Source organism: Endocarpon pusillum (genome assembly GCF_000464535.1).
Source record: "Endocarpon pusillum Z07020 unplaced genomic scaffold scaffold5138, whole genome shotgun sequence".
In the NCBI taxonomy this organism is placed as follows: Eukaryota; Fungi; Ascomycota; class Eurotiomycetes; order Verrucariales; family Verrucariaceae; genus Endocarpon; species Endocarpon pusillum.
The window spans coordinates 19060-41446 of record NW_006916485.1 but is presented as its reverse complement, the minus strand read 5'-3'; the positions used below and the strand labels follow the sequence as shown (position 1 = coordinate 41446).

Genomic DNA, 22387 nt, shown 5'->3' with positions numbered 1-22387 from the left:
TCCCCTGCCTGATCTCCTCGGCGCGCATGAGGAAGACGTTCAGTACGCCGGCGCTGGCTACGGCGGCGAAGGGCACGAGGCGGCTTAGTATGGTTCGTGTACTCGGGCTGAGGCGTTTGAGCCGCGGCACCAGGGCGTTGAGACCTAGTGCGACGGAGCAGGAGGCTGAGACGGCGAGGAGATAGGATTTGGTCATCTGCGAGGTGGACAGTGGGGTTGATTTGTTGGCGTTGGCGCTGTTGATCCCGACTTAGAGGGATTGGTTCGCTATCTGCCAGAGGAGGGTGCCGGTTGTGCCCATGTTGGGGGTCAGCATGCCGGCGGTGACGATGAGGTTCGAGATGACGAAGCAGGACATGCGGAAGGGGAGGAAGACGGGCTGGCCCGTGTCTGTTTGTCTCGAAGGTGTTTATCATCAGCTTGGGCTGGGAGGGGACGCTTGGGGGGGGTGGATGTAGGATGCAGACCAGGATGCAATGTCGAGTCTACGATCTTCTTCGCCTGCCATATCTCTGGTGTCATTGTCTTGATCTCCCCTTTCTTGTAGGATGACACCAGTCGTTTGGCATTTTCGAGGCCAGAGGAGGAGACCAAAAGGGTTCTGTGGGTTGGACAGCGGCGGTCAGCAACGATATGGTGACAGGGGAGCAAATACGCAGTGGCGGTATACCTACCACACCATTCCTGGCGAGGAGGTCTTCCATGCTGTGTCAGTCCAAGTCACTGACCTGGGATCTGCTATGCCGGCTGACTGCTTGACTCGGCCCCAGTAGGTGGAGAGGTCATATTGCGAGGCAGGGAGTTCTCTGCTCCCAGGCAAGGAAGCTGACATGATGAATTGAACAGCTGTGATTTTCCCAAATCGCGGCAAAGCAAGAGTTGCAAGGATCGAAACAATATGTGATAGATTGGGAGATTGGGAGATTTGTCGAAGTTGATCGAGGCACAATTGGCAACCGATTAGGGGAGGGGAGCTGAGTGATTGACTCCCCACTCCCCCCCAACAGGTAGACACACATCGGGACCACTACCAGGATCACTCATATGCATACTACAGTAAATATCAGAGGCGAGATGTGAATCACCGCAACTCATCCGCATCTTCACTTGAGCCTCCATGGCTAAGCATGGTGTGACGGAATTCGGAATTCGGAATTCGGTAGCAAAAGATAGACATGAACAGAGCTACTGGTTGAATGAGCACAAGGACAAGGACAAGGACAAGGACAAGGACGCTGACCTGGATCAGGCGTAGATTCTTTTGTATGAATGAGCAGAGTCTCAACAAAAGAGCTGTCTTTTGGTTTTGGTTTGATTTTATGCACAAGAGGCATGCCATTTCCGGCTCCGGCGCCTGGCCGTCAAGTCCCCCATACGAGCCATCACAGATAGAAATAGTAGTGATAGGTCACACGAAGCGATCAGCACTAGATCCTGAACAGAGTCTAGCAAAAGATGGAAATGATGATGCCCTCTTCCCAATGCATGCACTCATGTCTCCTGATTTCATGTGGACTGACAAACACGCCACTGTGGCCTTCGCCGCCATCGCTGCCATCGCTGCCATTGCTCATGAGTTTTCATGTCCCTCAACCCGTCAGGCTTAAACAGTTCCTTTCACATCTATGCCTCACGCATCCTCTTCGCCTGCCGACCTTCAGTCTGCTGCCGCATATCAGCCTGGTGTTGTGCATCTGCTCGTGCTCGTGCCTCAGCTAGCCGCGCATCTTCTTCCCTTTGGTCTCGAATTCTCAGAGCTTCGGTGCCGTCATCGATCATTGTTTCTTTGAACCAGGGGTGTTTGAGGGCTTGCTTGGCAGTGATTCGCTGCTTGGGATCATATACAAATATCTTCCTGAGAAGGTCCAAGAGCTGCTTGTTGAAAGGACTGTTGTTGGGAATAAACTCCTGTGGGAAGACGTTAGCTGTTGTAGCACAGGGCCAGGGTGGCTGCTACTCACGTAGAGCCGCTTCATCGCTTTGACATATTTCCGTGATGCACGAGTCGTATCTTGCTGTGGATAGTCCAGTTTATTGCGATTGAAGTACTTCATCGGGCTCGAGCTTGACCCTCTGGTGGCCTGCTGAACTTGCTTGATCATCTTAGCATCGATCTTAGCATTGCAAACAGCCTCCATCATGGCTAAATGCTCGAGGTTGTCATGTGTCTGAAACAGAGCATCACCGGTAAAAAATTCCACAATGATGCAGCCAATACTCCAGATATCGCAAGGAAAGCTCCAGCCCAGTTGGAGAATAATCTCAGGAGCTCGATAGTGTCGAGTCGAGACCACGGTGGAATGATACTCATCGTCGAAGGTGGCTGATCCAAAGTCAATCAGGCGGATTTCGCTGTCCAGCAACACTCTCCGTTGACGAGCTGTTCGCGAGGTAATGTGCGAGGAAGAGGGTATGTTTCGGTTGTAGGTGAACGTTTGGTATGCTCCATTTACCAGGAGAATGTTCTCCGGCTTCAGGTCAGTATGGATGAGATTGAGATCGTGAAGGACTGCACACATAATCAGTAAAATGACAGAACGTGGAGGACTGGCACCTACAAGCAACACTGGTAAACAGCTGTCGCGCAAAACTTTGGATCTGTGTGCTTGGAAATGGGACAAAGCTATTACCCTTCAAAAAATCGAAGACGCTTTGGCCAAGCAAGTCCGTAACAATGCATATGTGGTTCCGATAATCAAACGAGTCTCGAAGGTGTATACATTTGTTGCGATTCGTCTTGTCATTCAGTGATAAGGTTGAGAGGACTCGCAATTCAATCCGAGAGGCGTCACGATATTTCTGCACTGATCGAATGATTTTTACAGCACATTTGGTCTGCTTCTTTTTGTCCCAGGCCTCTACAACTTTGCCGAAGGTTCCCTGGCCCAACAGCTTGTCGATGGTATCTGCACGCGTGTCAACAACACCATATAGCACTCGTCGAGGGGGAAACGCACATCTGTCAGTAAAGTCTGCCCCTGGAGTGACAATGTAGTGACCGTCATCGTCATCAATCTTTTGATGCTTGCTGCCATACTACAAGTTGTCAGCAACAGGACCGGACAGTGGAGGATGACACCTACAGCAGGTATCACGGGAACATGGACTTCCGCAGCCTTTATTGGTGGCTTGGGGGGCGGGACATAGTCTGCAAAAGCATCGCTTGCTGCCTCCTGTTGCTTCCGTTTCGTTTGCGCCCGTGTCTCCTTTGGGGGTGCACGTTTTCTTTTTTGTCCGACATTTACGTCCTCATACGAGTTACTAGCACCGCTACTACCATAAGATCCAAGCGATGTCGGAGCAGTCGTATGTAGCGAGGTAGTACGATCAGTAGAAACCGAAGTTCCTGACGAATGCTCATCGAATTTCGCCGGATGTGTTGAGAAGGCAGGGCTATCATTATATCTGGCATCATATCCCTCGTCCACTTTTCGTTTCCTTCCAGCTGTAGCTTGTACATTGGGCGGGGCTCTTTTGCTTCCTCGCTGATTCAAGGGCTGGGATGCTGGTGTTGGGGGAGGAGGGCTATCGTCGTCTATCACAATGATTTCTTTGGGAACTCCATTCTTGTAATATTCCTTCCAATCAGGTTGTTTCTGCGCTCGATTCGACATGGCAGACGTTGATTGTGAAGGTGCTATCAGCGGAGCATGAAAGCTTTGTTTGACATGCTGCGGAGATTGTTGCGATGATCGATAGGACGAAGATTGGTGGCCCGCAGGGAAGGTGTGATACGAGCTGGTTAGCCTCGGGGTAGGCACGCTATTGTTCGCTGGGTATGAAGCAGCATTGGCCTGGTATGGATTTTGGTGAGGATAGGCGTATGGCAGGTGAGACAGAGTTGCTGAGGCTATTGAAGGCGTCGACATCTTTTCAGGAAATCTGGGTCCTCAGCTCCTTGGCCCTCAGATCCTAATAATGTAGAGGAAGTTTAAGGATTTTTGCACCTTAAGACACCTTCCGTGATGACGATCAAGTGGCTACCACAACAGAACCAGGCTTATTAAATCATTCCGAGTCAAGGGTGAATCGTCATCATATATCCCGGGCCGGAGAACAGTCGAAGATTATGCGGCGATGTTGTGTAATGTGGTTCCGTAGCCTGAGAAGGGACCGCGTTTCGAAAGGTACGGAAGCATGAGCAGGTCTCACATATAGTAAGAGATTCTATCGAGATATTGAGCTCTGCATTGCTTCTTTAGGTTGCAGAGCAGTGATTTTGACCACAGGCGATGTACTCGATGGAGGAAGAAGGGTGGCTGTTGGTTCGATTGATGTCGCCCTCGTGGAGGAATGCAAGTTGAGGTTAGGTTTTTGGAGGGCACCTGCGTCTGCGCCTAACGTCTACATCTGCCGGCCCACCAGCCTTAGTGGAACTGTGGGATTACTGTGCTTTAACTAAGTTAGTTAGTGATTGTTCCTTGCCATGTCACTATTAACTACACAACAATGCTCGGCACTACCAATCGACGATGGTTGGGGGCGACATAATAGTAATACCACTTATACCATCAATAGCAACAATAATGAAATTGAAGCGCTGTGAACTGTTGTGACTTGAATCTACCCCCATTCCTCCCCCTCTTTATTGAAACGTCATCGAGTGACCCACACCTTACCAATGATCAACACTTTGCATATGATCGTCTATCAAACAATGGCGAGCATGAATAGGAGTTAGTGACAGCATCTGCAAATAAAAGTTGGACGTAATAATGCCTAGGGTTTGCCACATGCCTATGTAACAAAGTTCCACGGGTAATACAAGTACGTAGTGCTTACAACGCTGTTATTCATCATTTTGCACAATGAACATATACTGAAGGATGATACAAGTACCAGGAACATCTTCGATTGTCAATCCTGCAATTCTGCGTAGCTTAGAAGGCCCTATCACGACCTCACCAGCTTTTAGCACTTACTCCACTCATCTGCTGGCTTCCCAAGGCCGACCGTATGCGCCTAATCCGTGTACCATGACCATGGCTATGGCCATTTAATGCAGCCCCCATTCCAAAAGCACCCTTGGGGAACTGGGATAACGCCCTGGAAAGAGAGAAGACCCGACAAACTCTTCGAGAGAAGCAAAACTGATGCATCGAGTGTATGTCATACACGCAGGCGAATATCCTTGATCCCCACGAACGCCAGGCAATGGTAAATTCGAAATGTAAAATGTCCATCTCCCACCACAGATGTTTCAATCATCTCTTCTCTGGCTTTTCCGGCGTGTTGTAGCCCTTACTAAGAGCTTTAATAGCCTTGCCGTCAGTCTCGAGCACTAACAACACATCTCGTGCCTGAACAGCGCGATCGTCGTTTTCATCCCATTCACCGAACTGTTTACCTCGCCCTGCCGACGGTCCAGTCCGAACACTGCCCAAGGTAGAAGCTGTGCTGCTGAGGCCAGCGTTACTCCTATTTGGTGTCGGTCCTGGACTTGCAGCTGGCGATGCTGCACCACCGTTCTGTAGCCAGGAGTACTTCTTGAACTTGTTCGAAGAGCCCAAGCCCATCGCCATTCTTGCCGTCTCGTTCGCGGATTTCTGCTGTTGTGCACCACTTAACTTGGTCTCGGCAGCTTTCTTATCCTTCTTAGTCAATCGCTTTGGCGGCTCAGCCGGAGCAGCGACGGGGGTCTGAGCACCACTTGGCGTAGCAGCACCATTAGCAGCGCCTATGTCTGCAGGCTTCCCTGCACCACGTTTGGCACGCTTAGCAAGCCGAGCTTGCTCCGAAGCACGATTCGCATTGGAAACTTTCTGAAAAACCGAGACAATTTGGTGGGCGGTGCTCGCAGGCTGTTCTTCATCCATCTGTGAGAACGTTCCTTGATTGAGTTAGCACATGTAAGAACCCAATGCCACAAACATGCTCACTTTTCAGAGAAGTAGGTGCCGCAGCATTGACAGCAGACTGAGACACGATAGACGGAGCAGGAGGGGTGATTGCAACAGCCTTCCAATCTGTGGGAACACGCCCGGCAGAATGATCACGCCGCTCACAAGCGAGGCGGGCAGAATGATCAAGAAGGCCGGTGATCCTGTCCCTAGTAGCCAGAGATACCAACTTCATAATATCACCCAACACGTCGCCAGACTCGGTACTTATAATAGTTTGTCCGCGATCAATAATCAGTGAAGCACCGTCATGACCAGTGACCCGCGTTGTCTGTGGTCTCGTTTGTCCTTTGGTGGCATAGAAAAGCCCGTCTTTGGGTGATTTGATGCCATTTTCGTAGGACCATTTATCTAGTCTCTTGCCCAAAGAATCACCCTGGAGAAACGCATCCCACAATGGATGTTGGGCCCATCTTCCAGCGCTAAAATCCGCTTCAGCCTGTCCTCTCCGTTGCATATCCTCCGCGTTCTCTTCATTGCCATTCTGATATCCACTCGATCCAGGTCGCTCGAAGCTACCAGCGCCGGAACCAGGACCAAAAGTCGTACCTTGAGAACCAAATGATGTATTTGCCCCTTGTTGTTGCGAGTAGTAGGTGGAACTGGTCAAATTACGCTCCTCTTCGTCCAGATTGACTCCAGTGCCAGCCAAAGGGTCTTCCAGGGTACGGATGTCGGTTGCCTTATCAGCAGGTCTGGATGGAGGACCCATCGAGCCTGGAGCAGCTGGTGCACTGTAGAAGCCATTGACGCCAGCTCCATTTGGAGGACTGTTTGCACGGGGTAAAGACACAGATGCAAAATGTGGAGAATTGACAGGCGACTGAGTGCCACCTGAGTATTGTGTCTGTCGTTTGAACTGAGTCTGCGATAATTGAGACGACATATTTGGTAGAAACGAAGGAGAAGGCGAACCGTACGAAGGCGAGAAGGCGTTACTCGGCGGCTGATATGGCGGAGGCTGACGCGATGGCATGGTGGGATTGTGATATGACATGACCGTTATCTGAAAAGTAGTGAAGAGACCCCAGATTCAACGTTCCCAGACTATCAGCCGAGCCTGAAAGGCTCCGAGTCCTGCTCGTCGTTTTGATCATCCCAGAATATTGTTTCAGAGCCAGCTCAACTTGATTCGGGATAGCAAAGGATCGTTCTCGATGGCTGTCGGTCATGCGCTCGCTCGGGGAGGTTGATGTCAAAGGCATCAGAGAAAGTCCCGCAGAAGTTCTACCAAGAGCTCAGTCACGTGCAGTGGCCTTGGCAAGAACTGTCAATAATGCGAAGCCATTCTTCTTTGTCTGCCTACCGCTTCAACATTCCACCTCGTTCCTATTCAATACACAAGCCACTCATTTACCGTAAATACAATCAACGAGGCGATCACTCTCCCTATAACACATGCTCCAAAGTGCCCAATATCTTGAGTCACTATCTCTTGCGGGCTTCGGCATAAGCCGCTCGCGCAACTTCAGCCGGGAGCTGAGGTTTACATACTTGTTGCATGACTGCCCAGGCGATCCTACATTTCCTACAAGATGGCCACAAAGAGGAAAGCGGCGCAAATGGGCGCAGCCACGGACGAGGATCCTGCAGACCCTTCTGATGAGCTAGTCTTCACTGGACTCGGTGGTTGTAATGAAGTTGGACGCTCATGTCACATTGTTCAATACAAGGGCAAGACAGTCATGGTAAGTCTCTATCCTACGGAGTCTCTTTGGTCGCTGTCGGCTCATGTTTTGACAGCTTGATGCGGGCATGTATTCAGGTAGAGATGGTATCGCAGCCCTGCCCTACTTCGACGAATTTGATCTCAGCACTATCGATGTTCTCCTTATCAGCCAGTACGTACCGCTCTATTCCCCTTCTATCAGCATCTACAAGTCCTCCCTTTCTACGGCGGAAATCGTCGTGTTGTGGATCAGGGAAAAAGTCGCAGATGAGCAGATGCTACAATGTGTTGGATCGGGGATGCCTGCTCCTCGATCATGTATCCATCCATTCATGTATCAGTCTAGATGAACCACAATACAATGATTTTCAAATCCTCGTCCGTCTAGATATGCTGTGTCTTGACTGTTTGCACATTATCTCGAGAGTTTTCTCTGCCATGGGGCCCCGATTGCCATGCACTGCTACGGTGCAGAGCTGACTAGATACCCACCAGTTTCCATCTCGACCATGCCGCTGCCCTGCCTTACGTCCTGGCAAAAACCAACTTCAAGGGTCGAGTCTTCATGACTCACCCTACGAAAGCCATCTACAAATGGCTAATCCAAGACTCCGTCCGAGTATCTAACACCTCGTCCACATCCGACCAACGTACTTCCCTCTACACCGAACAAGACCACATCTCCACTCTACCCCAGATCGAAACCATTGACTTCTATACCACTCACACCGTCTCATCAATCCGTATAACTCCTTACCCAGCAGGACACGTGCTTGGCGCCGCCATGTTCCTCATAAACATTGCAGGCCTCAACATCTTCTTCACAGGTGACTACTCTCGCGAGCAGGACCGCCATCTAATTGCGGCAGAAGTGCCCAAGAACGTCGGTAAAATCGACGTCATGATTACTGAGTCGACATTCGGCATCTCTAACGCACCTCCCCGTGCCGAACGCGAAACCGCTCTCCTCAAATCCGTATCGGGCATCCTCAGCCGTGGCGGCAAAGTTCTTATGCCCGTCTTCGCATTGGGCCGCGCACAGGAACTGCTGTTGATCCTCGAAGACTATTGGCAGCGACACCCGGATCTTCAGAAGATACCCATCTACTACACGGGCAATACGGCACGAAAATGCATGGTCATCTACCAGACCTACATCAATGCCATGAATGACAACATCAAGCGCATCTTCCGTGAGCGCATGGCCGAAGCAGAAGCGTCTGGGAACGCCAAAGGCGTCAGTTCTGGGCCTTGGGACTTTCGATTCGTGCGAAGCTTGAGAAACCTGGACAAATTCGAGGATGTGGGTGGATGCGTTATGCTTGCTAGTCCGGGAATGTTGCAATCCGGGATGAGTCGGGTATTGCTTGAAAGGTGGGCACCAGACCAGAGGAATGGAGTCGTGATGACAGGTTATAACGTTGAAGGGACGATGGCGCGAATGATCTTGCAAGAGCCAGATAGTATTCCAGCCGTGATGAGTGGCAGCGCAGGCGGTGCAGGCCAGAACATGGGAAGAAGGACGAGAGATGGGGATGACAATCAAGTTATGATTCCTAGAAGATGTAGTGTCGAGGAATTTAGCTTTGCAGCACACGTCACCGGCGTCGAAAACGTTGGATTCGTGGAAGAAATTGGGGCGCCGCATGTGGTAAGTTGGCCTTGTCTTGTTGCTGAGAGGCTCCACTAATCACTTTCTCGAAGATTCTGGTCCACGGCGAAAAAGCGCAGATGACACGTCTGCGGTCGAAACTACTAAGTCTCAACAACACCAAATCCACTGACGTAAAAGTGTATAGCCCTCAAAACGCCGAAGAAGTCCGAATACCATTCCGGAAAGACAAGACTGCTAAAGTAGTTGGGCGTCTTGCCCAGATAAATCCTCCGAAGACCACCGACCCCGAGGAAGCCCAAATCTTGAATGGAGTTCTGGTCCAGAACGGTTTCAAGCTCAATCTAATGGCCCCCGAAGACTTACGAGAGTACGCCGGTCTGACAACTACGACCATCATGTGCAAACAGCATATCACACTCAGCGCCGCAGGTATCGATTTGATCAGGTGGGCTCTTGAGAGCACGTTCGGCGCGATCGACGAATTGGGAGCTACCACGGAGACCAAGTTGGACACAAAAGGTGACCAGTTTGTCTCTAATGGTCATAGTAGTGGCACAGCTGGTGGTGATGACTATGATCCAGAGCATGCAGATGAGGAGATACCTCCTTCGCCTTCGCGCAAGTTCCTGGTGATGGGTTGCGTGTCGGTGACATGGTCAGGACGGAGCAAAGAACTGGAGTTGGAATGGGAAGGCAATACGATGAACGACGGCATCGCTGACGCAGTCATGGCGGTTCTGCTCACTGTAGAGAGCAGTCCTGCGGCTGTCAAATACTCATCAAGCAGGAATGGGCATCATCACCACAATCACCAGGTCAATGGACAGAAAGAGAGAAAACCGAGGAATGTGCACGCTGAACTCGGCCCCGAAGAGCGGTTCTCGAGGTTGTGTATGATTCTTGAAGAACAGTTTGGGCAGGGCATCGTACCTATCGAAACGCCGAAGCTCAACATTGGTGCTACCAAAACTGAAAAGATCATTGATAGCGTGAAGGAAGAAGCGGCCGACACTGATGGCGAGAACGAGGACGGTGACGAGGACGCAGAGGCAGAGGCAGAGGCAGAGAAGGCAGAGGCTGAAGAGAGAGCGCGCCTTGCAGCGCTAGGTATCCCAGTACCTGGTCTCGAGATCAAGGTGGATAAACATGTGGCAAAGTTATGGCTTGAGACTTTGGAGGTTGAGTGTGCGAACAACGTGCTGAGAGATCGAGTCAGAGCAGTGGTGGAAAGAGCAGTAGAGACTGTCGCGCCATTGTGGACAGTGAGGGGATTGGCTCAGCGATAGCATCAGCGTTCTAGCATAGTGGTTATACATCAGGAGGCAACAGAATCTATAGCAGCACGACAGCGCCACCTTCATTCTGCATTGGGTCTTCCTTTCTAAGGCCATTTTGAACGCTACGCGTAAATTTGAAATACTGGCTAACTAGTCACACCAGGGACACGTTCAGCCAGGTCCTTCGGTTGCTGCTCATCCATGTTGTAAGCTGGCGCAGTCAGAATATGATTTCGCAATACCCTGTCTGCAGCCCCGGTACCTGGGTACAGTGAGATATTGTGAGGAGCTTTCATTGCCTGAGACAATGTATACGCATCGCCAGCCCCTCGGATGGATCGAACGGCTCCTTGGTAACCTTGCCTTTGACAGATTCTATACCACAAGATAAGCCTCTACCGCGGATGTCTCCAACGTGAGGATGGTATTGAAGCGATTGCCCTAATGATTGTGCAAGAACTGGGCCTAACCTCCCCATTCTCTCTACCAATGACTCTTGCTGAATGACTCGCTGAGATTGCAACGCAGCGGCGCATGCGACAGTATGTCCTTGATATGTCTGGCCATGAGCGAATACGCCAGTGTCCTTCGCTCAATACGCTAACAACCCTGTAACCAACGAGCATTCCTGCAACTGGGATGTAGCTACCACGAAGCCCTTTGCCAATCGTCTGCAGAGCAGGCACGAGCCCTTTCTCTATCCAGGCATGCATGGTACCACATCTGCCAATGCACACATGACCTCGTCTGAGCTCAACAGAGCTCCGTACTTGTCACAAACAGATCTCGTGGCCTGGGTATAGCCTTTCGGGGTTGGGAGACAGCCCATTGCTGCGTCCACAACAGGCTCCATCACGAATGCGCACCCAGTGTCTGGGTCAAGACATTGGAATTCATCATTCAGCTCTTTCTGGAGGCGAGCAGCGTACCTACCTCGGCCTCGCCACCATTCACACCTCGATAACATTGCAAGTGGGAACATATGAGGCGTTCGGACTCAACATCAGCTCATACAATGCTCTTCGAGCCATGGGCAGCTATGCCATGATAAGACCTCTTTCTGGCAATGAAACGGATTCTGCTGGGCTGTGGCAGATGAACTTCATGGCGGTATTGTCTCGCCATCTTGACAGCAGCTTCCATGGCTTCAGATCCCCCACGGACTATGAAAACTTTCGACATCTGTCCGCCTGTAGATTTAACTAGCAGCCTGCAAAGGTCTTCTACAACGTCAGAACTGAAGAAAGAGGAATGACAATAGGAGAACACGTCCATTTGGGCTGCGGCTGCTTTCTACACTTGGACATTACTGCGGTCGAGACACATAACAGGGCAGCTTCCACCAGTAGCAGCCAGAACTCTTTGGCCATCTTCCAAGTATGGGAACATGCCATCTGCTTTGACGAATTTCTTGAGATGGTCGTTTAGGGAGCGGTGGAGGATTTCGCTATCTCTTGACATGGTAGTGGAAGGTGGTTCATGCTCCTTATATTCTTGATCAGTCATGATGACCTCCTCGCCAGCTGCAGTGATTGAAACATTGCTGGATGGCTGGATGATGCTTTCATTCAGTATTTACAAGCAGCAGAAAAGTTGGGGTCTTAGACAGACCGGATAAAGAAAACCTCGTCAATCGAATCTATGTCAGGCTGCGGTCTATGCAACCTGTTGATAATTAAAGGCGGGTTAAATGACCTGGTAAGATATGTAACGACAGTTGTAGTGGAACTTGGCATGATCTATGCCAAGCCTTGGCCTGAGGCCGAGCAATGAAATCTTGGCAGGAGATTTCCCATCCATCTTCTCCACACAATAGAATATATCCAGACAGACCAACCTCAGCGAATGTCTGTGATATCCATGGCATCAAGATCCAGCCAGACTTCTTGACCTGATCATCTCAATCAAGTCCCACGATACACATCCCAGGTATGTCGCATGCTCGCGTCGAAGAGCTCTCGGACTCCGATCCTGAAATCGAAGACCTCTCCTCCATTTCCTTCCCTGCGTCCTCCTCTTCTATAATCGCACCCGCCGATATCCCACAACCAAGCACGTCCGGGCGACCGTTGCGTCCCTCCCAAAATGCCGCTCAAAACAACAACTCTAATTCCATGCCCTCCCTTCTCCGTCCCACAGGCCCAAACGCCAAATCCGCTACCAAAGAATCCATAAAATCATACTCCACCCTCTATCCCGTCTACTTCGATGCCAGCCGCACCCGTGCTCAAGGCCGGCGCGTCAGTTCCAAACTCAGTGTGCACAACCCACTTGCCCGCGACATCGCAGAAGCATGTCATTTCATCTCGACCCGAATGGCAGGCGGCCAAATACAGATAGCTTTTGAGCCCGACAAGCTGCACCCAAAGGATTGGGCGAACCCCGGCCGAGTCCGTGTCCTGATGCGCAACAAAGAGACCCGTAAACTTGTAAGCCCGGCGGTGAAGAATAAGTCTCATCTGTATATCTTGGTGGCGCAATATCTGCAAACACATCCCACGACGAAGGAGTCACCTCTCAAGCTTCAGATCCAAGGCGTGCCGGCCCCGGAGAAGCTGGAGCCACCAGCGGTGCCGAGAGGTTGGAAGATCAATGAGATTTTACCTTTGCACAGTCCGGCAATGAGTGGAGGTGGAGTGTCGGATAATTTCTTCAAGGACATGATGGCGGATATGCAAAAAGGTGGTGGGGGAGGCGTGCCCCAGTTGCCTCCGGGAATGGCCGGCATGTTGGGTGGTGCTGGAGGAGGGCCAGGTGGCAGTCGGCCAGCGAGTAGTGGGGAAGGAAGCAAGAAGAAGGACAAGAAGAAAGGGAAATGAGTGACACGAACTACTCAGCAGCACAATGCCTACCACCATTGATTCTGAAGATAATGGAAGAGCACACTGATCACGACGTACTGGGAGCATTACACACGTGATATACCTGTACGAACGCCATATACACAAGGTCTTTACATACATGACTAGATCCGCAGTCACATCGGCGCGATCGAAGAGGCCCACCTTCTCAGATATGGACACCTTCCAAGGCGCACTCTCTCGTTGACAACACCTATCCGATCATCCTCACCCTTCTCCTTGAATACAATTTAGCCAAAACTGCTGCAGATGATTAGCAAACCATATTTGCACGTCTATTCGAACCTTATTTCCGAACCGAGGACAACCTCAGCGGATTGCCCAAATTGGAGGTTAGATCACCGGGCTCCGTCTATCCACAATGAACTTCTACGAGGTCAACCTATGCTCTTGATTCAGGTGAAGAGGCTAAGCCCACCTTTTGCTGTCGCTGAACCTATGTTGGAAGAAACGGAAAATTAGTGAATATCGATTAAATTGGCATGAAGCAGCATTACTTAACTTGCAGGGTGCTGACTTCCGGCTATATCTACAGTAACAATAGCTTCTGGTCATCATCCACCAACGGCACACGCCACAATACAGACGGCTTGACTCTCCTGTTAACACCCCCTTGTTATATTTCTCCGTGGAGTACAAATCATTCGCAAACACTGAAAGGGTGTCAATGCATCCTAACCGTGGATCTCTAACCTACGTCGACACTATCCCATTTTCCAAGTTGAAGATGGTGATCGCATTCTACTTAGCGGTACCGGCATATACCATGTTGTCACTGCCTCTCTTTAGACCACCTCTGACATCTTCCTGTGGTAAGACAAGACACCGAGCCCGCAGCCCAAAAGTTCAGAGGATGCGCTGCGATCGCGTAGACGCTCTGTTGATACGCTAAAGAGATAGCATCCGCTCACGGCGTCGAAGCACAGGGTCTCAATGATCAGGCCACTCGTGAAGAGAAATACTACCGGCTAATGAAGATGGAACCCGGAACCCGGACCCTATTAAATCACGATAGAAACTACGGAAGCAACGGTAGCTTACGATGCTAGCGATCATGCAGCGCTGTACCGGACGTACCTCCCATCTCATCCCGGGTGGGAAGTTAAAACCAGCTTGGACTTACCGCAGTAGCATGGGTTGAAGCGTGCATGAGTGGCAGGATCTCTTTTTGGACCATAACTGCTCAATCTTCCTGGCTGCTTCACTTCAAGAATACTAGACACATTGAAGACGTAGGGAAGAAGCCACGGTATACTTGGTGAGGTCTAGGTGAGTACGGACGTCTGAAATCATAGTAAAGAACTTCAAGAGTGCCGCCTAAGGAATTCGTTCTATGATAGATATCTCCACTGGGCCACCCGACTGGCAAGGCATGTCGTTTGCTACATTTCTGACCACAGCTAGTATGGCGGAAGAGTTGTGCAGCCTCAAGCCATTGGATTCACAAGCGGACCAGCTTTCCCAGTCCCCTCTATCTCAGGCCAGTGGCGAGATCTCGGGTCTCGATCTCGAGTAGGTCCTTGATGATGCTTACCACGACTGGCAGATTTTCCTCCTTTGGTGCTCGGAGTCCCACGCCTTTCACGCGTCTCTTGTCCTTGGGGCTTGTCTCCTGCTTGAACTTGGGTCGAGCGCGCAGGCGCCATCTCCACATCCCCTGCAGATTGTACCCGCACCGCACCACCAGGCTTCGCTCTTTCTAGACGCACTAGCTGTGTCTGAGCAAGAGCGTCCAAGACTGTTTGGCCTGTAACAAGATCCCCACCACTGGCTTTAGTAGGTCGACCTTGGCCTTTCTTACTGCTAGGTGGACGAGGCTGGCTGGAAGTATTGGTATCATGAGATGGACGGGTTGGGCTGGCAGAATTGCCATCTCGAGATGGACGAGATGGCTCCAGAGAATTGTTAGCAGGAAATGGACGAGATGGACCGGGAGGGCTGTTATCACGAGACGCTCGAGCTTGGGCTGGAGATTCATTATCAGAAGAAGGACGAGATGGGCCGGGAGAGCTGCTATCACGAGACGGTCGAACTCGGTCGGGGAGGATGTTGTTTCCAGACCGTGTTTGGCTTGCGGCATCGTTCGTGCGTCGACCAGAGTCTGCGGCATGCCGGCGCGCATTTGCTTGTAGTGCTCTCACTCGCTGGGCAGCGTCCTGATGGTTGGCAACTTCAAGCCCACGTGCAATAGCGCGTACAGGTGACTGGAGTTCAGGGTGGCGTGTGAGCCCTTCTTCGGCATATTCCAGGTCAGCAGTGTGAGGGCGACCCTCAGCTATGCGAGCGAGCATTTGCGTATAAGAACGACATTTGCAGCAGAAAACGATTGCGCTGCCGACTATCACAACGCCGGACATGCCCCCAAACACTATGCCACTGATCTCGCTGGCCGTTGTGAGACCCGACATAATGAAGGTAATATGGGATATTCAACTGCAGGCTACTGTACTGTATCAGTATATCAGCTACACTCCTTTCTAAAGAACGCCATCTAACGTTGGGTTCACTTTGTTTACTCACCTTTGGAATGAGTTTGGGTCGGAACAGTGCTGGGTCCAGCCTAGCAAGGTTTCCTCATCAGATCTGGTCCCCGGTGAGAACTCTGGTTGATGTTTCTGACTTCCAACTTCCTCTTATCAATGTTCTTTGACCCGAGACCGTCCCCCATCACCAGGCTTCCCTGCTACAAGATCGAAAACTTGCGTTTCAGACGCGCAACAGCGACAGCTGCATGTTGCATAGCACATGGCAGACATGGAGCATTCCCAGCCGTATCAACAAGCGAGAAAAGCCTTGATCTGCAATCAATGCAGGCATCAAGAATGCTATCCATCATCCACTGTACGTAATCAGTACTCCCTGCACCATATCTCTTTCCACGTCTCGATCGCTTCCCGTCAAAACATGCAAGGCTGCCTGCGACATTGACACGTAGCCCCTTCTTAAATCTGCACCTCCAGTCGTTGACACCACGACAATTGCATCGTATCAAGACATTTCCCAGCGGAGATCTTCTTCCCGCAACGGGGAGCATTTGCTCCCTCGCAACCAACCCACTTGGACGGCACACTACTCGAGTTATGTTCGACTGACAGCGCGGCCCGAAGGTTAGTCGCCCGGCCAAAAAGACATGGGACAGCTATCGTTCCCAATCACAACTGCATGTTGGTGGTCCCCTAAGAAGTCAGATGAGTAACAATGGAAACAATGCAAACATGCCCCCGCGTAAGGGGTCCGCGACCCAGCATGGCTTCCTTGACCGACCTTGTTACCGTATCAGGAAAATCCTCACCAGTGTCGCAAAAAAACAAAAACCCCCCTAAAATAACTGGTCATGCCCGTGACGTCAGCCATGAGAAATTCAGTTTGATGAGTCGGGAAAGGTCTTGGTTTTTTATGTAATCGATCCCCACACGGACCGAGGGACCGAGACCGAGATCAGGGGCTAGGAATGCCATGCTGGATCAAACCTATTCTAGTTAGGCGTAACTACCTCGTAAAAACCACCTACCCTGACGGTGCCGCGAGCAAAGCATTCTACCACGTACAACGACACTATTTGCCGATTTAAAAAAAAGTATACATGCTACAATCCTCTTGCTCATATCTATACACAGATCAATATACAAAATCGAACCTAGATATATATCCCCACCCTCTGGAGAATCCACCACCGCTCTTGCTGCAGGCCGAGAGTTTCCCAGGGTAGTAAGTGTGTCAGTGAAGGGGGACTGACAGATTTACGTAGTTAATGAAGATTTTATGCAAAACCCTTCACTCGAAAATGAAGTGGTATGTTGCCGTGACCATCTCAGTGGTACTGGTACCGGATTCCACTGTTCCAAAAAAAAAGCATCTCTGGCGTGAGACCCGGACCCGGACCTGGACCTGGGACCTGCTAGTTCTAGGAAGATGGCTGTACAGGCGTGACAAGGGATAGATAGAATGAATACAGGCATGTAAATTTGGTATACCGAGAGAGCTAAGCTCCTCTGGTGAATCGCTATCAACTTCTCGTTCTCTGACTCCGCCTTCAGCAGCTCGGACACGACAAAGAAAATTTCTACCGAGCTAAACCAATCGCTCTGGCTGACCAACCAGGGGACCCGTCGTCAATGGCAATCCAACCGCATCCCCATCATCCCAAAAGCCAAAGCTCCTCGAACTGTACAACAACGACACAGAACAAAATCCCCAAACTCTACGCGCGCGCTCCAACCCGCAAATCCGCCTCGGCAAGACCGCGCCGGTTCCCCGTTTCCTCAAAGAACCTCCACATGGCTCCAGACAGCCATGCCCCGGTAGCAGCGGCGGTGTTCTTCACCGTGACGATCACGTTTTGGATTGGTGAATTCAAAGTAGGGGCAGGGTTCGCGGGAGGGGCACCGAATAGTCCGGGCAGGCTTCTTCGCTGCACGTCTTCGGCTGTGGAGGTTGGGGTGGTGCCAGTAAGGGCCTGCTCCTTGGGTGCCGTGGCGTTGGAGGAGGATGGGTTCTCGGAGGCATGGACCAGTATGGAGCTGGGGCTGTGTGGTGCCAGCTTCTTGACGGGGATAACGTTTGTCTGAGCAGATTCATGGTCCGTAGATGTCAGTGAGTCGGGATATGAAGGGCCTTCCTCGGCTTCAGGTATCAAATTTGAGTACGAGGGTCTGGTGATGGCTATCGGTAACTGGGTAGATAGGGTTGTTCCAAGCACTGGCGCCATGCTGTATCCATTTAATGATGTCAAATGCAGTTTGCTGAAACGAGAAGGATCTGTGGACATCGTCACGGTCAATGTCGTTGTGCTTGGTGGCATAAACGTGAGGTTGGAGCTCGAAGCTGGTGCCAATGTGCCGCTAAAGGGATGAGGTGAGAGGATCATCCTTGATGACGAAAGACTAGTATATGTTATGCCGGTGGTTGGCGACGATCGGTCGTGAGTATTGAGCACGCTGGTATCAAATGTGGCCGATTGGTAAAGCGCAGTTATATTAAACACGGTTCTGTTTGTACATGGACTTACAGTCACAGTCACAGTCACAGTCTTGTGAATGACAGGAAGACCTGTGACCTGTTCAAAGCGCGACTCAACGGCAGGTTGAGTGACTGTAGAAGCCGGTGAAGTATCGACATCTAGCTCCAGTACGGCAGCAGGGCTCGTCTTCGAGTCTCGAGAGGAGGGATAAGTTTCGGGAGTCGGAGGTGTCGAGCTTGCTGTTTCCAGTGAGGACGAATAAAGAGACATCGAACTGAGTATGTAGGATGTATCCGGTTGCGGCTGCAACATCGACCTACTTCCTAGCGCTGCGGAGCTGGTTACTTCCAAGCTAAAAGTGTAGCTGACCGCTGTAGTTGGAGTGGTCTTTTCAGATGAATCTGCCAACCGCCTAAGCCCTTGTATAGTCGTGGATCCCTTTGACAGAACACCGTCTGATTCCATCCTTGCAGTCAAAGCTGGTGGCATCGCAGCCACGGTGAAGTCGTCAGTTGCAGCTGCTCTTGCTATGCTCACAATATCCGCAGTACACAGCAGTGCAAGAATAGTCCACATGAGCGTCAACCAGGTCGAGATTGAGTAGACTCCATTTAGAGCACCTTTGGTTGACTTTGATTGTCGAAGAGCCCTGCTGCTACTGATTTCTTTGCACATCCCGTCTGGAACGATCACTGCACAGGTCCTTTCAAGAGACCAAGACCCATTTACAATGATGTATCCGTCAAAATGCCCAGCAGAGAGTGGGTTTTTCCGTAGACAATTCAAATGGCTTTTCCATTGGTGCATCGGACATGCTTGCGGATTAGCAGGGTATTTCTGACGGTGACGGCGAGTACAGGTGGCAGGAGCTAGAGCTGGACTCATGTTGCAGACCGAAGAGCACGTAGGATGATTCGTGACAGAAAGATTCGAGACAAAGTATGGGCATCTGACGAGTATCAAAGACAAAAATGTCTATTGAATAGTTGTGAAAGAAGTATCGCAGAAAAAGGACTTGGTTGTAAGGAGTGAAGATGAGTTTGTGATCTGAATCAAAGATGGATGCAAGTTCTCATTAGCCTTGACATGACCTATTATAGATGCACGCTTGATGATCGAGGGCGGAGCAGATTCTGGTGTAGCAAAACCAGGGAAGCAGCATATCGAGAACGTAAATTATTGATTGTGGCGTAAGACCTTCAATTCACAACTGGAGTTCTCGTGGACAGTGACGGTGATGTAAGAACCAGAGAGCTCCGTCTACGTAGGACGTAAACCAGAACGAGTGGTATAGCCAAGACCACAGTTTCAATTGAGCGCATTACCTCGCCACAAAGTCGCCTCCGTACCACATCTTCGTGCGGATATCGCTGAATGAGCAAAAGGTGGTGATCTGTGTCATTGTCTTCCATTCGGAGTCTGGGCTGAATTCGTCGTTGAGAAAGCTTGCGGGCCCAGGGACGCAAGCTGAATAGATTAGATTCAGGGCATTGACAGATTGAGGTCGGCTGAGCAATCTCCTCGTTCGTCTCACTCTTCTCGACAACTTACGCACGTGTATCGATGACAGAGGTACGTGGTATGCAATTGTTTTGAATGGGCTCTCTTCCCAGTTGCTGTCATGATAGAAGGATCGTGCTAGAAAGGCCGATCCCAATGCACGCAACAAGCAGAACGGCAGGATAGCCTTGTATGCTCTGGGATACGCTTGCACCGCCGGACGCTACACCGCTACCCCCTGACCCTGTCCCACCACCGGACCAGTAATCATAAGGGTTTGCAGCTGGACCCCAACTATAACGATAGCCTGTCCATACCGCACAGTCAACGGAGAAGCCCTGGTCGTTCCAACACCTCTGTCTCAGCTCAAGATGGTTGGAGGATGGAGGCGTTGTGACACGAGAGAGAGCTGGCAGTGAAGTGAGAGGAACTGAGGTGGGCGAAGGCGATGTCACAGATATATTAGGTACCTCAGACACAACTGCTGATTTCTGGATGGTCGAAACTTCGCTCATTGGTTGGTGTATGGCGGTCACCGGACTGGTAGTGAAGGCAGCGGCTTCCGTAGAATGTGCACCAAAAAGCAACAGACCAAGGACCAAAATATAGAAGAACATTGTGCTCGGTGACGGAAAGCCTGTCGCGACCCTACAGACTTTGTTCCGCCCGTATTTGTGCACAGCTCACTGGGTCTATATTCAATGACAAGTGTTCCTGCGAGAAGAGAAGACAAAAGATCCTCCTCTCGGGGTTGATGTCGTTTATGTGCCAACGAGGCATGAAGAAAGCTACCTGAGGGGTGATTTGGGTACCATAGCATTAACTAGTTAACTAGAGAATTAGCAAACCACCTACTCCATAAGCGAGCGTAGTATTGTCAATTGACCAATGGAAGCGTCTAAGCATGCCACAGTGCTATTGGCTGCACTGCCGAGATGCTGCCTAAGGTGAAGACTTCGTTGCCTCATTCTGATCTTAGTGCTGAGGCATGGCTGCTGGCAGCAGAAATCACTAGTACGCGCTGTTCGTACCATGTTTCCCAACTCTATTCGGTGGTATCAAGAGTCGGTGAAGAGGCCCAGAGCTACTCAGCATAAATTGTGTGTGACCGGGAAGATTTGGTTCCTGAAAATTTCGTTCCGTTCCGTTCCGTTCGGCTTGGCAGGAGGGGGCGCCATTATATGCTGGATGGCGCCCTTATACATGCAGGTGAAACTTTTGTTGCTGAGACAGGATTATGAACACTAAGGGAGCCTTGGAAGGGTCATCCAAGGCTGTCGCCAAGGATACTGAGTGATCGTTCGTACATTCTGGAAATGCTCATATTGAGAGAGTTTCTACCCTGTACATTGCTATCAGCTGAAGTGGGCTCATCGTATTCCGACTCCGTAAAACCCTCAGAAGCGTCTTGGGTGTCAGCAGATGCACGATCTTTGGTAGAGGCTTCAACAGCAATAACTCGAGTGCTCTCGATAACAGATCGGATCCTGACTCTGTCTGTGACAGAGACAAGTTGGTTGCTCGCATCACTAGCAAAAGGCAACATGGAATCCTTTCGTTGACTGAGGAGAATTGCGAATGCTTGGTCCATCTTGTCCACCAAATGCATCGTAGGACCTTCATTGAACGGGAAAGCAGGCAGAAACTCGGCGATGAGTCCAGCCAGCGACAACAGATAGGGAATCTGCAAAGTGGCTGCAGACTAGTCAGACGGCTCCAGCGAGCTCAGAAGATGTCAAAGGCATTCAGATTCTTCGACCGTATGGATATGCGTGAAGAGGTCAGAGATCAGGGTTGTTTGCTTACGAGTGCCGCTCACCCAGATTGCATCTAGGACATGTTCCAGATCCTCAACGACGTTCTCGAAATCATCGTAGCCGCGGGCCTCCTCGTCTATCTCATCTCTGCCGCTGCTGAATTTCTTAGCATAGCGACGATTGATGTGCAGAATCTTTGAATCGACATAATTGATGAATGCAATCTCCTTTTGGGATCCCGGTTTCAATGGGTAATGCCGTGGTGTTGGGAGTGAAGAAGCAGATGTTGTTGCAGCTGTTAGCGAGGATGAGGGAGCGGGAGAAGGCAGGGACTGTCCTTCGTTTTGGACGAATTCCATACTGTACGTCGTTCAAGCGGTGACTTTGGCGACCCAAGCAGCTTGTGAACTGGGGCTGAAAATGGCATCAATGGTCGACCTCGTGCACGCGCATCGCAGTAAGTAAGATGGAAGTCGATGTGTAAAACCGCTTCCGGCCATCCGTAAGCTTCAGAGCTCAAGTCTTGGCAGCCAACTTCAAGTCAACCTTTTACTACGTAGTACTGCTGGTATTGTGTACGTGACACAGCCGTGTCGAAGATATGGAGTGCAAAACCGAATAGGTAGTACTAAGCACTTCGCATTACTGAACAATGAAGATGACAGCTGGGACACTGCTAAAGCACCTGGTACTGGCCAGGTAGGCAGAACTGTTTCCCGCATCAGAGGGAGGTGCATTGCATAGCGTCAAACAAAGACACTCACCTACTCGTCACCCTCCTAAGAATCCCTGATACAAAGACTTCTATTGTCTTACTATGTAAATTTAAGTATTAACATAGTACGTAG

At 50.6% G+C, this 22387-nt stretch overlaps 8 protein-coding genes across 8 annotated transcripts in view; 2 read left to right on the top strand and 6 right to left on the bottom strand.

Annotated features, from left to right (window-relative positions):
• EPUS_03534 (uncharacterized protein) overlaps window positions 1–832 on the bottom strand; it is a gene marked incomplete at both ends in the record, with an annotated part of 1219 nt that extends 387 nt beyond the window's left edge. The window contains 3 exons of the mRNA XM_007806125.1: window positions 47–379; window positions 468–601; window positions 729–832. Of these exons, the coding sequence (XP_007804316.1) occupies window positions 47–379; window positions 468–601; window positions 729–832 (571 nt within the window). The remainder of the gene's footprint in view (window positions 1–46; window positions 380–467; window positions 602–728) is intronic.
• Window positions 833–1623: 791 nt separating this feature from the next.
• EPUS_03533 (uncharacterized protein) lies at window positions 1624–3614 on the bottom strand (the record flags this gene model as incomplete). Its single annotated transcript, XM_007806124.1, has 5 exons — window positions 1624–1908; window positions 1962–2509; window positions 2559–2906; window positions 2958–3036; window positions 3084–3614. 5 exons carry the CDS (start codon window positions 3612–3614, stop codon window positions 1624–1626), a joined length of 1791 nt encoding a protein of 596 aa, XP_007804315.1.
• Window positions 3615–5204: 1590 nt separating this feature from the next.
• On the bottom strand, window positions 5205–6876 carry EPUS_03532 (uncharacterized protein; the record flags this gene model as incomplete). The annotated part of the gene is made up of 2 exons (XM_007806123.1): window positions 5205–5830; window positions 5880–6876. 2 exons carry the CDS (start codon window positions 6874–6876, stop codon window positions 5205–5207), a joined length of 1623 nt encoding a protein of 540 aa, XP_007804314.1.
• A 559-nt stretch (window positions 6877–7435) lies between these two features.
• Window positions 7436–10470, top strand: EPUS_03531 (Endoribonuclease ysh1; the record flags this gene model as incomplete). Its single annotated transcript, XM_007806122.1, has 4 exons — window positions 7436–7588; window positions 7644–7741; window positions 8065–9220; window positions 9274–10470. 4 exons carry the CDS (start codon window positions 7436–7438, stop codon window positions 10468–10470), a joined length of 2604 nt encoding a protein of 867 aa, XP_007804313.1.
• A 1922-nt stretch (window positions 10471–12392) lies between these two features.
• EPUS_03530 (uncharacterized protein) lies at window positions 12393–13280 on the top strand (the record flags this gene model as incomplete). The annotated part of the gene is made up of 1 exon (XM_007806121.1): window positions 12393–13280. The coding sequence occupies one exon, from the start codon at window positions 12393–12395 to the stop codon at window positions 13278–13280; it is 888 nt and encodes a 295-aa protein (XP_007804312.1).
• A 1513-nt stretch (window positions 13281–14793) lies between these two features.
• Window positions 14794–15730, bottom strand: EPUS_03529 (uncharacterized protein; the record flags this gene model as incomplete). The annotated part of the gene is made up of 2 exons (XM_007806120.1): window positions 14794–14937; window positions 14993–15730. The coding sequence occupies 2 exons, from the start codon at window positions 15728–15730 to the stop codon at window positions 14794–14796; spliced, it is 882 nt and encodes a 293-aa protein (XP_007804311.1).
• Window positions 15731–17523: 1793 nt separating this feature from the next.
• EPUS_03528 (uncharacterized protein) lies at window positions 17524–19167 on the bottom strand (the record flags this gene model as incomplete). Its single annotated transcript, XM_007806119.1, has 1 exon — window positions 17524–19167. The coding sequence occupies one exon, from the start codon at window positions 19165–19167 to the stop codon at window positions 17524–17526; it is 1644 nt and encodes a 547-aa protein (XP_007804310.1).
• A 1879-nt stretch (window positions 19168–21046) lies between these two features.
• EPUS_03527 (uncharacterized protein) lies at window positions 21047–21898 on the bottom strand (the record flags this gene model as incomplete). The annotated part of the gene is made up of 2 exons (XM_007806118.1): window positions 21047–21477; window positions 21589–21898. The coding sequence occupies 2 exons, from the start codon at window positions 21896–21898 to the stop codon at window positions 21047–21049; spliced, it is 741 nt and encodes a 246-aa protein (XP_007804309.1).
• Between the last annotated feature and the right edge of the window lie 489 nt (window positions 21899–22387).